This window comes from Bos grunniens, chromosome 12 (genome assembly GCF_055505025.1).
Source record: "Bos grunniens cultivar Pamir isolate PY7600 chromosome 12, Bosgru_T2T1.0, whole genome shotgun sequence".
In the NCBI taxonomy this organism is placed as follows: Eukaryota; Metazoa; Chordata; class Mammalia; order Artiodactyla; family Bovidae; genus Bos; species Bos grunniens.
In genome coordinates, this window is record NC_141176.1 from 13,225,121 (window position 1) to 13,241,013 (window position 15,893).

The 15,893-nt window shown below is 42.8% G+C and overlaps 1 protein-coding gene across 1 annotated transcript; it reads left to right on the forward strand.

The window, feature by feature from the left end:
* The first annotated feature begins 430 nt into the window (after nt 1–430).
* FAM216B (family with sequence similarity 216 member B) lies at nt 431–10,345 on the forward strand. Its single transcript, XM_086328844.1, has 4 exons — nt 431–986; nt 3,417–3,528; nt 7,351–7,471; nt 9,550–10,345. The coding sequence occupies exons 2-4, from the start codon at nt 3,430–3,432 to the stop codon at nt 9,765–9,767; spliced, it is 438 nt and encodes a 145-aa protein (XP_086184970.1). The 5' UTR covers nt 431–986; nt 3,417–3,429; the 3' UTR covers nt 9,768–10,345.
* Nucleotides 10,346–15,893: the final 5,548 nt, after the last annotated feature.

Below are 15,893 nucleotides of genomic sequence, written 5' to 3' on the forward strand. Positions count from 1 at the left end.
CTCTCTCTCTCAGTCGAGAATCACCTCTCTGACCTGAATCTGAGAGGTTTGGGGGTATTCACTGGCATTTATAGACTCTTGCTTGTATCATGTTTATTCCCCAGAAGGTCTGCACTTAAATTATTGTGGGAAAATGCAAACTGTTTTTGTTGAGCCTTTTCTCTTTTAAGCTACACAATTCATCACTTTTATCTCTCTATATTTTTCTTCCCTTTAGCCTCTGAAGAGTCTTGAATTCGTGGTTTTCTTTTTTGCTATTTCCTCTTCCATTTTCCCTTGGAACTCTTCATTTTTGCAGACAATCTGAAAAAAAGTAGTCTGTAGTCATAACACTAGCCCAGAGGAAGTGATAAGATTGCTCTCATGAGTCAGGTTACAATGGGAGGCTCACGCTGATGACGTCCATGTGGGCAAGAATCTTGTGCCATAAGTTCTTCATCATGCGCCCTCAAGTCAAGATCAAACATGGAGAATAGCACACTACTCCAAAAACTGAGAACAGAACATTATCTTAACATATGGGACCACTCCATAGATCACCACAAGTTTATGCCTGTAATCTGTATTTAGGGATTATTCCCTCATCCTTCTGAGCAACAGGGATGGGGATTACTGATTCCAAATCTGAAAAATACACATATAATGGGCTGTTGCTCTGATGGATCTCTTGACCTTTAATATTCAGTCTCTCTGTCTCCATGTACTTTTCTCCCTGGTGTCTGCACTGAATGCAGATATGGTAGATTAGAAGTTGACACTTAATTAGATATAAAATTTTGGGGGAAAAAAAGATAAAAGATTAAAGTGTGCAGCTGCATGTTGCCTAGAAGCAGGGAAAGGCGAGCAGCCAAATCTCCCAGCTCTTTGTTTCATCACATGATGTCGCTTGGATATCAGCTTATCAACAAACAGGATTGTACCGCCACCACCCCATGAAGAAAGAGACCTTGCAGGAAAACTACACTGAGGGGAGATTACAATACAGGGTAAGTTTCTTTTAAGCAAATCTGTCTTTTTGTTTCAGATATAATTTTTTTGGTAGATATTTCCTCCCTGAGCTCTGTAAGCATTTTAATCAAACTTTATCAAGCACAGACCACTTGATTCAGTAAGATGGATTTCCTTAGCAACAGCCCAAGGAAAGCACACATGAAATGCTGCCCTAAGAAAGATTGTCAGTCATTTCCTGATGCTATTTGAGAAAAGAAAAAAAATCTTTCCAGCTTTGAAGAATATTTATGCTCTGCTCTACAGACCTGGAAAATGGGAGGAGGGATATGGAGATGATTTGATTACAGGGTAGAGTGTAGGCGTCTATCACCATCAATATTAAAAGAGTGTATCTTGGTTGGGATGGTTTCTGGAGAGCACATGGAAGGAAAGCAATATTGAATAAAATAGTTTAAATTATAAGTTTATACTGAGGAAACAAGACACACAAAGATGCTGACTGACATTCCCCTAATCAATTTCTCTTCTGGAAAAGCTGAGCCTTAGCTCTGTAAACTTGGAACCAGAGATTTCTCCCATGTTAAAATTCTTAAGTGCGTGTCCTGTGGTGCTCCTGCATGCACATGTGCGTGAGCATACAATGGGGTAGAGGAGAGAGGAGGAACTGGCCTAAAGTGAGAGCATTCTATTTTCAGATCTCAGCTAATCATATTATATATAGAATGGATAAACCATAAGGTCCTACTCTATAGCACAGGGAATTATACCCACCACTCTGTAATAAACCATAATGGAAAAGTATGTGAAAAGCAATGTATATATACGTACAACTGAATCACTCTGCTATATAGCCAAAATCAACACAACACTGTAAATCAACTATACTTCAGTTAAGTGAATTTTTAAAAAATTTCAGGTAATCAAGTAAACTGATGAGGTAGACATCATTGGCAAGGGCAAAGGAGAGAAGAGAGGAGAAATGCTGGGATTTCCACTCTGCCATGTCAACCCTGCTCCAATATGTTTATTCTTTCTTGACGGCTAATTTTTAAATTATTCTACACACCTCAGATTCTAAATCTTGAATTGTGTGGAAAGGAAATGAGACTTAATCATAGTAGCTGTGGCTCCTTCATTCTGTATCTTAGTCAGGTTAGAAACATGGCCAGATTTAACAGCTTCTTTAATACTACAAGGCTGGAAAAACAGCAAATCTGAATGTGCAAGAAATGGAAAATGATGTAAAGATATATATACTGCCATGATAAATCATATTTTCAAAGGTTATTAAATGTGCTGGGGAGGTGCATAACAGAGAGAGGATGATCTCCCTGTTCTAATATCACAGTGGATGTACATGGGGAAAAAATAGTAAAATGAAATCAATCAAGTGACAACAATAGTTATGCACTGTTAAATTATGGATGATCGTATTTCCTCTTCTATTTTTAAATTTTCAAAAATGATATATATTACTTGTAGAATCAGATAAAGTAATAACTATTATTTAGAGTTATCAAGAAATAACTGTTAAGACCTGATATGGTTTTACAACCCACCTGTCCCAAATGCAGAGTAAGCAGAAAGACAAAGGACTCTGATTTATTCCCTCAGGTTGGGTCCCATGACTTCATGGCAAATAGATGGGAAAAAGTGGAATCAGTGACAGATTTTATTTTCTTGGGCTCCAAAATGACTGCAATGGTGACTGCAGCACAAAATTAAAAGACGCTTGCTCCTTGGAAGAAAAGCTATGATAAACCTAGACGACATATTAAAAAGCAGAGACATCGCTTTGCTGACAAAGGTCTGTATAGTCAAAGCTATGGTTTTTCATGTAAAGATATGAGAACTGGACCATAAAGAAGGCCAAGAACCGAAGAAGTGATGCTTTCAAACTGTAATGCTGGAGAAGGCTCATGAGAGTCCCTTGGATAGCCAGGAGATTAAACTAGTCAATCCTAAAGGAAATCAATCCTGAATATTTACTGGAAGGACTGATACTGAAGCTGAAGCTCCAATACTTTGGCCACCTAATGTGAAGAGCCAACTCATTGGAAAAGACCCTGATGCTGGGAAAGATTGAGGGCAGAAGGGGGCGACAAGGGAAGAGATGTTTGTATGTCATCATCGACTCAGTGGACATGAGTCTGAGCAAACTCTGGGAGATACTGAAGGACCAGAACCCTAGCGTGCTGTTGTCCCTGGCTACAGCAAAGAGTCAGACACTGCTTGGTGATGGAACAACAAGTAAGGGATGAGAATTGGGGAAACGTGCAGAATTAAGAAGTCTGGTGAGGTCCAATTCCATGAAATCATTTGAGAAAATGTCTTTTCCCTTGAAATAAATAACATCTATCTGTTTACTAATTTACTTGATTGCTTACTTACTTAGGTACATCCCCCAAAATTGTTTGAACAACATGAAAATCTATGCTGTGCTTTGACTTTGTTGTTCCTTCCAGGTACAGAATAAAGATGGGAGAGAAATGGAAAAGACAACAAAAGCTGTGCAATGTGCCACATATTCCTCGCATTCGAGTCCCTCGCTCTGCCTCTGACACGCCATTGTTGAAGGTACAGCATGTTATTCGCAGGTGGAGGGGCCTTCTCTGGCTCTTCTTCAGGGGGTGAGGGTTTACCTGGCATTAGGGAGAACACAGGGCTCGACGCACACCCTCGCTGTGTGTCGACAGTGTGTCTGAGAGAATGAAGGAGCACTCGGATGATCTAATCCTACATCCATCCCCCTTTAGGAACTCTTCCCCTCAAGGAAAGCTAAGCAATAGGGTGACAACATCAAAAATGTCATCTGCTATCTCACAGACTTTGAGAATGAACTTATGGTTGCCAGGATGAGGGGAGGGGATGGATAGGGGGTTTGAGATGGACAGGTACACGCTGCTGTATTTCAAATGGGTAACCAACAAGGATCACTATAGAGCACAGGGAACTCTGTTCAACGTAATGTGGCAGCCTGGATGGGAGGGGAGTTTGGGGGAGAATGGATACATGTATATGTATGGCTGAGTCCCTTCCCTGTTCAACTGAAACTATCACAACATTCTTAATGGGCTATCAGATCAGATCATATCAGATCAGTCGCTCAGTCGTGTCCGACTCTTTGCGACCCCATGAATCCCAGCACTCCAGGCCTCCCTGTCCATCACCAACTCCCGGAGTTCACTCAGACTCACGTCCATCGAGTCAGTGATGCCATCCAGCCATCTCATCCTCTGTCGTCCCCTTCTCCTCTTGCCCCCAATCCCTCCCAGCATCAGAGTCTTTTAAAATGAGTCAGCTCTTCACATGAGGTGGCCAAAGTACTGGAGTTTCAGCTTTAGCATCATTCCTTCCAAAGAAATCCCAGGGCTGATCTCCTTCAGAATGGACTGGTTGGATCTCCTTGCAGTCCAAGGGACTCTCAGGAGTCTTCTCCAACACCACAGTTCAAAAGCATCAATTCTTCAGCACTCAGCCTTCTTCACAGTCCAACTCTCACATCCATACATGACCACAGAAAAAACCATAGCCTTGACTAGATGGACCTTTGTTGGCAAAGTAATGTCTCTGCTTTTCAATATGCTATCTAGGTTGGTCATAACTTTCCTTCCAAGGAGTAAGTGTATTTAAAAAAAAGCTTTCTTTAAAGCCCACACCTCTGTGTTCTGAGCTGTGTTGGCTATACCCCAATACAAAATAAAAAGTTTAAAATAAAATAAAATCAGAAAAAAAAGCATTATCTATTACTTCTCATTTAGGAAGATGGTATTCTCCTAAGGAAAAGAACTATGCTTTTTTTTTTTCCCCCTTGTAAAATAAAACTATAATTTTTAAGGTTTTATCTTATATAATGGAAACTCCCATTGCACTTTGGAGCTTTGCTCTTGAAATGGCTTGCAATTTTCATGTTATATTGTTCTCAATCATCTGAAAAGGCTTAATTAGGGATCTATTCTCTTCTTCAAATATATTATCTTTTAAAACATCTAATTCGGAAACTGTAAAACTGAAATAATATCTTAAGTGTGAAGTACTTGGCTCAGCTACTTGTTCTCTGAATATATTTTTATTATCAAGTTTAAGGTCTCTAGATCTTAAAAAAAACTGACAGATTTCAACACCACACAAAATGTTTTAACAGATAAAATTCACTTAGCTTATACGTAATTATCTTAAGTTTACTTTTTACTACATGGTTATCAACTGGTTTTGAAATTCTGTCATTGCTTTGAATGTTTTAGCCTAAGGTGAAATTATTTGGGGTTTCCCAGGTGGCATTAGTGGTAAAAAACCTGCCTGCCAATGCAGAAGACATAAGAGACATGGGTTCGATCCCTGGGTTGGGAAGATCCCCTGGAGAAGGAAATGGCAACTCACTCCACTATTCTTGGAGAATCCCATGGACAGAGGAGCCTGGCAGGCCACAGTCTGTGGGGTCACAGAGTTGGACACGACTGAGCAGCTTAGCATGCACACACACACGAACTTATTTCATCTTGATTTTTCTAAAGCGTTGCTGCCACTTCCTCTGTTTCCTCATCTCTATATATGCGGCAGGTATATAACAACAATTGTGGTGCAGCCCTTCCTGTTCCTCCCTGCGGTAGGTGGTGGCTTTCCAAATGGTCCCCTTACCAGCGGTCTGTCTTCCCTCAAGGCCATTCTGCCTGCAGGTCCAGGGTGGTCTTTCTACAATGCAGATCCAGCCAGCTCACAGAATGGCATTTGGGCCTGGGTACTTCTTGTCTGGGGGCACTGGGAGGCTGTCTCGTGCTCTGTAGTATGTTCAGCATCCCTGGCCTCTAACCCCTGAATGCCAGGGGCAACCATCTTCCTTCCCACCATCTCTGACAACCAAGAATTTCTTCAGACACTGCCAAATGTCCCTTGAGGGTCAAAATCACTCCTGTTGAGAACCACTGCCTTAAAGAAAGGCCAGTGGTTCTTCATAGTAAAGCTAATCTTTAACCTCTTAGTGTAGCATAAAAGGCTTCCGTGATCTTCTGCTGTCCACTCTAGAGGCTTTTCCAGCTCAGACTCTATATCCTGGTTAAAATAATTTTTTTGTAATTGCAGTGAAAGTGTTAGTCGCTCAGTTGTGTCCTACTCTTTGTGACCCTATGGACTGTAGCCTGCCAGGCTCCTCTGTTCATGGAATTCTCCAGACAAGAATAGTCGAGTGGCTTGCCATTTCCTCCTCCAGGGGATCTTCCCAACCCAAGGCTCGAATCCGAGTTTCCTGCACTGCAGGCAGATTCTTTACTGTCTGAGCCGCCAGGTTAAAGTTTAAAAAAAAAATGCCAAAAGTCTGGTTCCCAATATATTCAGATATTTTGTACCCCAGAAGAAAATCTGTACCACTTTCTCTTTCTAATCAGCCTTTCTTTTTCTTCCAGTCCAGTGGTTCCCAAATTTTACGGCACGAGTGTCAAAACCAGCCAGAGGTCACCAGAGTCCTGGGTCCACCCCCCGCCCCCGTGTCTGATTCTGTAGGTCTGGTGAGGCCTGGGAATCTGCATTTCTCACAGATTCCTAAGCGATGCCAATGCCCTTTGAGAATTCATATTCTAGCCCCTTTAGGGAATCTCTCCTGACAAGGCAGACTCAGACGTGTTGGTCTTCTCTTTCAGGAAGCTTCCTTGACTCCTTAACATGAGCTTCTATTCCTTCTCTGTTTTCATAGCACTTTTTCACTAATGACCTTGAATGCTTATCACATTACCCATCCACTCATCTATCTTCTCTGCTTAAGCTGAGAGCTCTGAATGGAAAGTTCTTTTACTCTCCAGAGGCCTGGCACACTTCAGGCCCTGGGCAGATTCTCAGTCTACCTTCCTCAACAAGGATTATAACAGATCAGTACAGGTTGTTTTCATTGTTCAGTCGCTAAGTCCGACTCTCTGTGACCTCATGGACTGCACCACACCAGGCTTCCCTGTCCTTCACCATCTCCCGGAGTTCCTTCAAACTCATGTCCACCGAGTCGGTGATGCCATCCAGCCATCTCATCCTCTGTCATCCCCTTCTCCTCCTGCCTTCAATCTTTCCCAGCATCAGGGTCTTTTCCAATGAGTCGGCTTTTTGCATCAGATGGCCAAAGGATTGGAGCTTCAGCTTCAGCATCAGATATTGAAAATCCTTGGATCTCCCTCAGCCTAATACTGTGACCTACCTACCTAGAATCTTTTTTTTTTAACTCATTTTCACCATTACAGATGCCAGTGGAAGACAGTTTAAGTAAACTAAGGGAGGTGAAAGGAAACTCACTGAGAGAGGGACAAGGGGAGGGAAACAGTGGGAGAAGCATCTTATTTCTGTGCAAGTCAGCTCTGAATACATCACACTCTGATCCTCAAGTCCAGCAACTCACCAGAGTCCCCCGCTGTGCTCTGGCAGGACCTAACCCAGGGGCAGCAGCGCTACTTTTACAGCATCATGAGGATTTACAGCCCCAGGCCCCAGTGGGAGGCCCTGCAGGCCCGCTACCTTCACAGCCTTCAGCACCAGCAGCTGCTTGGTGAGTTTAACTACCTGACCGGAACCAGGCGCCTCAGGAAGGAGGACTCCGATGCTACAGCTGGAAGTCGGGTTTCCAGATAAATAATTCAAGAAGAATGGCCTCCTGTCAGCCTGCTGTTTTATCAACACGGTTGGCAGGTCAATTTAAAGACGATTTTCTCTGACAATAAAAAGCAAGGCTTTATGGGGAAATTAAGAGGGCTTAAAGAAATTGGAGTAGGGTTTGTTATCAAATGTCAACAACTCTCTGAGATTTACGAGCACTTGATCTAGTAGAAGTGGCAACGGGCTTGGGCAGAGATGATCTAGGCTAACCCACTGCTCAGCCCATCGCTGGTCGTGCAGACTCACTGGCTTATTTGAGTCACAGCAATAATGCTTATGTTTATTAAGTATCTACCGTGTTTCCAACACTGTGCTATGAGCTCTACACGGAATATCTCATTTTCATCCCCACTTTACTTCTGTGGGAAACTGTAGCTCAGACAGGTTACAGGACTCGATCAAGATCACATAGAGAATAAACATCAGTGAGGAGCGTCACACCAAAGATCACGCATCTTCACCCCAAGGTCTGCCATCTCTCTTCTTCCACCAACCACATGGGACTTTATGAACCAAAAAGAATGGTTGTGGAAAGCCTTCGTAGATTGTAAGCAACAGTCTATGGAAAGGTAGTTATTAAAATCCCTTTCTTCCAGGAGATGTTCTCAATCTCTGCCTCCCACTTATTACACTCTTCTAACTCCAACAGAGCCTTTCTTCTGTAAACACTCACGTGTCTTAGCACATCTATCTTATTAGTGTTGTTCCTGTATTTGCACAAAAGGAAAGCACGGTTTTTGAAAATGATTTAAAATCAAGAACAATCAACAACAGCATTTTCCTTTTGTGCAAATACAGGAACAACACTAATAAGGTAGAAGTGCTAAAGACAAGTGAGTGTTTACAGGAGATCTCTATTAGCTGCCCAGATAGCTCGGTCAGTAGAGCATGAGACTCTTAATCTCAGGGTTGTGGGTTCATGCCCCATGTTGGGCAAGGTTCTGTTTCCCAGCTGGTGCTAGTGGTGAAGAACCCACCTGCCAATGCAGGAGACATAAGAGATGCGGGTTTAATCCCTGGTTCGGGAAGATCCCCTGGAGAAGGAATTGGCAACTTGCTCCAGTATTCTTGCCTGGGAAATCCCATAGACAGAGGAGCCTGGTGGGCTAGAGTCCATAGGATCTCAAAGAGTTGGACACATGAGCAAGTTAAACAACTTGACCAGGGTCATGGAACTAGTAAATGGCAGAACCAGAATTTAGCCAGATCCCCATGCCTGACAGAAAGCATGAGGATTATCATCTGGTAACCTTATTTGTAGAGTAAAACTGCACAGAAGCCAATGAAACCAGAAACAGAGATACGCAATATTTAGTGCACATAAGACACTTGTCTATGTTATTAAAATACAGTCTTCCAGGGATTTCCCTGGTGGTCCACTGGTTAAGACTTTGAGCTTCCAATGGAGGGGGCATGGGTTCGATCCCTAGTCTAGAAATGAAGATCATACATACCATGCAGTGGGACCAAAAAAAAAAATACAGACTTTCAAGCTTAACCTTCTGTGTTTCTGACTCAGAAGTTCTTTGAAATAGAGTCGGAAACACGCATTTTTAAAGAGCATTATTAGTGTGGCCTGAACCAAATGATTCTTTTGTGCAGGGTCTGCAGACTGTACTTTAAAAACACTGAGACTGAATGTATCTGTTTCTATCTGAAGCAAGTTTGCTATTAAAGATAAGCAATTCATGTGAAGATTTCTCATAGCTCAAGTCCCTCTCCAAATATTTGTCTATTTGGCAATAACTACAGACTATTATTCATTTAATTAATTTATTAACTTATTCAATGAGAAATGTACCGGAAGAAAAACATACCTCATAACCTGAAAAACTGTACAATCTGAGAATGCTAAAATAATTGTTTCTACCATACAAAGTAGAAGGAATTTTGTGCCTATGTGGATATTTGCAGAGTTGTTTGCTTTGTAAAGCTGTTGACTTTGAAGTTTATCTCCTTTCTTCCCTCCAGGCTATATTACTCAACGGGAGGCCTCGGCCTGTGCGGCTGTACTAAGAGATTCAACCAAAAGGGCCTCAGCCAAGGCAGGTCCTCATAGAACCGTCCCCCAGAGAGCCGCGGGCAGGACAAGAACACAGCCCTCAGCAAGACCTGTGTGTGTGATTCCACTCAGGGCCCGAAGCACAAGGCTCCCATCCCTCAGGTCCAGGGCTGTGCACAAGCTCTGAACAAGTGGGCGCCCATGTTCCCCTAGCATCTAGTGGGCATTGAGTGCTTATCTGTTGAATAGGAGTCAATAAAAGAATAACGTCTAATACAAACCCCATACCTGGAAATAATCTCTCCCATTCACATGCATTTTACCAGCGAGAACAAGTAGAGAGGTTTAAGAGCAATGGAGCTAAGAGTAAGCAAGCCTACAGTGGGAGAAGGAAAGAGTGCGATGAATGGAGAAAGTAGCATCATCGCATACACACCTACCGTGTGCAAAACAGACAGCTGGTGAGAAGTTGCTGTGTCACACAGGGAGCCTGGCCTGGCGTTCTGTGATGACCCAGATGGGAGGGACGGGGGGGAAAGCTCAACAAGGATGGGATATATGTACAGTTATGGCTGATCTGCATTGTTGTACGGTGGAAACAAACACAACCTTGTGAAGCAAGTTTCCTCCAATTACAGTTTTTTTAAAGAGTAAGCAAGGCATGTAAACCCATGGCTGATTCATGTCAATGTGTGGCAAAAACCACTACAATATTGTAAAGTAATTAGCCTCCAATTAAAATAAATAAATTAAAAAAAAAAAGAGTAAGCAAGGCTTTCGTTCCAACTATAATCTGTAGAATAAAATGACTTTTGAAGCTTTTGGAGTAAAAGCTTCCTTTGAATTAGAACATTCCTGAGAAACCCCAAGAACACTGGAAGAGGACAAGGGCCCGAGGGCTCAGGTCCCCCGCCACTGGGTGGACAATTTTGCAAGCCCCCTGCTGTGCACACTGCAAATAAGCAGACCTTCACAGAGGGGACACTGGGCATGCAGGGCTTCTGGACCACACCATCTCAGCAGTTGCTGGACCGTGCCTTTCCATGGGCTCCTTCCTCTCGACTTCCCCATCAAACAACAGCATTCAACTTGGACCCAAATCCTCTGGCTCTTGCCTAACTCAGTCACTTTGTAGCCTCTTGAAACTTATCAACCTGCTGCAGCTGGGTTCCTTCTACACAGCTGTAATTGACCTTGGCACAGGGAAGAGGATTCGTGCACATATCTTCCCCTGGCAGCTGAAGGTAGTCTCAGCAGCAAAAGAAATAACCCCAAAGAATGGACCTCAAGTCAAACCTTTTTACGGCCTTAGTGGTGTTAAAATTACTGTTGTTGTTCAGTCACTAAGTCATGTCTGACTCTTTGCGACCCCGTGGACTGCAGCCTGCCCGGCTTCCCTGTCCTTCACTATCTCCAAGAGTTTGCCCAAGTTCATGTCCACTGAGGAGAAGGAAATGGCAACCCACTTCAATATTCCAGCCTGGAGAATCCCATGGACAGAGGAGCCTGGCAGGCTATAGTCCATGGGGTCACAAAGAGCTGGACATGACTGAAGTGACTTAGCATGCATGCGTGTCCATTGAGTAGGTGATGCTATCCAACTAGTTAAGTCTACACAAATAAGCAAAAAACGAGATAACAATGAGTCAGATCACCATACAAATGGCAGAGTATTTTGTTAGTGACATTTAATAGTTATATCACTAGTGATTTTTTGTGGTGTTAAAAGTAAGTCAGCAGTGCTCACAGAAAGGCAAAATGTAAAAATGCCTTTCTTCATCTAATTTCTAAATGTTCAACCTGTTTCTCTCATTCAAATCATTCAATGACATTGTCAAGCCTATAAAAAGGAGTTGGTTGAGATGGAGTATTAACTTGCTTGACAAGGAATATGCTAACATTGATCTGAAAAGAAGATGCTGCAATCTCAATAGAAAAAACTCATTGACGATCATCATCTTCATCCTACAACTATTAACAGAGAAGATGTAAAAGTTCTTGTGAGATTCTGAAGACTCCCAGTACTGGTTCTGAGATCGGATCTACTTTTCTTTGGGAGGGACTAGAGTGCGTGGTTGGAAGTCTTGGGGAAGCCAGTGCTGACTGTGTTGGGTTCCTACAGTTAATCACAAAGAAGCTTCTTCATCTCTGTAAATCCAGGCCCCAATTCATGTATTCTAAGAAACTCTATGTTTCTAGGTTAAGAATTGTTGTGAAAGTGAAAGTTACTCAGTTGTGTCTGACTCTTTGCAACCCCATGGACAGTAGCTCCCAGCCTCTTTTGTCCATGGAATTCTCCATGCAAGAATACTTGAGAAAGTTGCCATTTCCTTCTCCAGGGGATCTTCCCAACCCAGGGATCAAACCCAGGTCTCCTGCATTGCAGGCAGATTCCTTACTGCCTGAACCACCAGGGAAGCCCTTTGCTGCTAAGTCACTTCAGTCGTGTCTGACTCTGTGCGACCACATAGACGGCAACCCACCAGGCTCCCCCATCCCTGGGATTCTCCAGGCAAGAACACTGGAGTGGACTGCCATTTCCTTCTCCAATGCATGAAAGTGAAAAGTGAAAGGGAAGTTGCTTAGTCCTTTGGGTGGGCTTAAAAGGAGAAAAAAGAAAAATCAAATGGAACTGGGGTGGGCTATATAGGGTAGCCCTCTTAAGGCACAGAGGTTTGTGGTTGACCTAACTTGGCCTGTATTAACCATCAAAGGAGCATTTATCCTTCTGAAACTCCTTGAAAATTCAGCTTAGACCTTTTTTGATGGACACAGATATTTGCTATGAAAACCTTAGCTAGTGATGCAGAATATCAAGGAGGCCACTTATAATTCTGAGCAGCATTCCTATATCAAACACTTCAGAAGGGCAGCAGTGGAGCAACAGACATAGAGAACAGACTTATGGACATGGGGAGACAGGAGGAGAGCGTGAGATGCATGGAGGGAGTAACTGGGAAACTTACATTACCATATGCAAAACAGATAGCCAACGGGAATTCCCTGTATGTCTCAGGAAACTCAGGAGCCCCTGGTGGCTCAGACGGTAAAGAGTCTGCCTGCAGTGTGGGAGGCCTGGGTTCAACCCCTGGGTCAGGAAGATCCCCCGGAGAAGGAAATGGCAACCCACTCCAGTATTCTTGCCTGGAGAATCCCATGGACAGAGGAGCATGACAGGCTACCATCCATGGGGTAGCAAAGGGTCAGACACAACTAAATGACTTAACTTTCATTTTCTCAGAAAACTCAAACAGGGACTCTGTATCAACCTAGAGGGTTAGGATGGGGAGGGAGGTGGGAGGGAGGTTCAAGAGAGAGGGGATATACGTATACCTGTGGCTGATTCATGTGGAGGTTTGACAGAAAACAACAAAATTCTGTAAAGCAATTATCCTTCAATTAAAAATAAATTAATTAAAAAAAAACTTCAGAAGCACCTTGTTTCCGATAGAGAACTGTGAAAGCTAATTATCAAGTGGATGGTACAAGGCACAAAAGAACAAATAAATCGAAGTTGGTGCAGAAGGTCCCACTTGTTGGATCTCTCTTCTGAGAGGATAATGTCACACCTATTGAACCCCACACCCAAAGCGTATGAGGAATATGATTGGTTGTGATACTGGAAAAAGGTGATTACCTGGGGGGTTGCTGAGAAAGATGGTCGAGAGAAAACTAAGGGCGAACTGTAACTTCTAGGAAGGTCTACAGTGCTGACCTATTGGAGACTCTATTGCTTGTCCCTACAGTGTCAATAGACATGATCAGAATTTAAAGCCCTTGTGACTACTGACATTTTCAGTGATGTGACTAGCACCACAGACCAGGGCTGGTACTCAGAACTAGCGCCTGGTCTGTGGTAGGCAATCAATAATACTTGTCAATAATTATAAAACATTGAAAGACTTGGCAAATCAGACTGGCCTATGAATTTGTGCTATTATTTCTGGGGTTCCAGGAGACCACAAGTACTTTCTGTTTGTGAAGAACAGTGCATAGGAGCAGTTCATCCAGATGCCAGCGATAGGGCTGCATTGTCTGGGAAGGATTTTAAGACGATAATAAAGCGGATTAAATGTTGGTCTGCGTTCTGTCATCACTATAAGCCAGCAATTCTAAACCGTATGAATGACAAAATATTTCTTTACCAAAAATCTTTTTGTTGGCCTAAGGTCTAAACAATTGCTGAGCTTACTGTTGAGTTTTAATAGTACATATGTAAGCTCGAAAGCAACATATTTTTATTGCTTTTCCTTTAATAATCATTTGATTCGGACAGAAAGTAATTCCGAGAATTCCAAAACCATATCCGTTCACATATCTCCAACCACTCTGGCGCTATGTATTCTCACATTTAAACGAAAGGTTTTGAATGAACAATGACCAATTATTACACCGTGATCATAAAGACAAAAGAAAAAAGAACTTGAATTACTTCTTTACGTGGCCACTTAGCCTTTTTGTTCTTTTAAACACTTTTATTGACGTATAATTTATACGCAGTAAATGTACTCAAAGTTCAATGAGTCTTGACAAATGAATACAGTCATGAAACCACCACCACAATCATGATAGAGGACAGTCGGTTACCCTAAAGGTTTCCTTGTGTACTTCCATAAACAATCTCCTCCCTCAAAGTCTGGCCCATGATAATCACTGACCTGCTTTCTATCCCCATAGTTTTGCCTTTTCTAGAATTCTCATAATTAGAATCAGGGTAGACAGTTTTTTGATTCCAACTCCTCTCACTTAGCGTGATGCCTGTGGGTCGCCGTGAGGCCTGTGTAGCATTCCATTGTATGGATACACCACAGCTGCTTTTCCATTCACTTGTTGATGAACATCTGGATTGTTTGTAGGTATGGACCATTACAAATAAAGCTTCTATAAATGATTTAGTGTAAACTTTTACGTGAACATAAGTTTTTATTTCTCCTGTTTTTCCGTTGTCTGGTCATCTCCAACTCTTTTCTACCCCATGGACTGCAGCATGTCAGGCCTCCCTGTCCCTCACCACCTCCCGGAGTTTGCCTAAGTTCATGTCCACTGCATATGTTCATCCAGCCATCTCATCCTCTGATGCCCTCTTCTCCTTCTGCCCTCAATTTTTTCCAGCATCAGGGACTTTTCCAACGAGTTGGCTGTTCGTATCAGGTGACCAAAATACTGGAGCTCCAGCTTCAGCATCAGCCCTTCCAATGAGTATTTATTTATTCCTCTTGAGTAGATACTTAAAAATATGGCCCCTGGGTCACACGGTAGATCTGGGTTTCACTTTATAAGATAGTGCCATAGTGTTTCTCAAAGTGGTGACACCGTTTTGCCTTCCCACTAGCAAGGTATGAGCTCTAGTTGCGCTACACCCTTGCAATGTCAGACATTCTAACTTTTGTATTTTAGTGACTGTTGCTGCTGGGCAGAAGAGAACTTGGGTAAGTGGAAGGTGTTGTCACTATCTGTTACAGTCACAATCTTACTGGAAGCCATGGCAAATTTCAGGGAAAGAAGTCATGATAAACATGAGGATGGTGATGGCAAGAGTCATGAAGATTCAACAGGAGAAATTTCAAAGTCTAAGAGTCAATCCTGATAAGGCAACTCTCCAGGTTAGTTTTAGAGAAGAAAGGGTTTGGAGGAGACGAGGAAGAAGTAAAAGAAGTAACCCCTGTAGAAAAGACCACCCCTGGGCAAAACTATGATGTGCTTCAGTGTGTCCTGAGTACGTTTTCATTTGCCTTATTTGCACTGTTCTTCAGGTTCGGCAACAACCCCACCCCCACCCCCACCACTGCCCAAATCTTTAAGGGCTGTATTAGTTACCTATTCCTGCAGAGAACATACTCCAAAACTTAGTGGCTTAAAACAATGATATTTACTGTCTCAGTTTCCATCGTCAGGAATCTAGGAATGGCTTAGCTGGGTCTTCTGGCTCAGTGTCTCTAATAGATTGCAATCAGGGTGTCAGCTGAGGCTGTGGTCTCATCTGAAGATTCAACTGGAAAAGTATGCTTGGAAGAGCTCAGCTTCTTGGGTGCTGTTGGACTCAGAGCTTCAGGTACTTGTTGGAGGTTACCTGGAGGCCACCCTCAGTTTTCTGCTCCATAGGCCCCTCAATAGGGTAGAAATATCACTGCATCTCAATAAGCCACAAATGGCAACTTGTTTCATCTGAATTAGAAAACAAAAGAGAGCAAGAAAGAACGCTGGGTAAGGTGGAAGTCAGTCCTTTATAACCTGATCTCGCAAGTGACCTGCCAACATCTTTGCTATGTTCTACTACTTCCAAATAAGTAACCAGGTCTGGGCCACACACAAG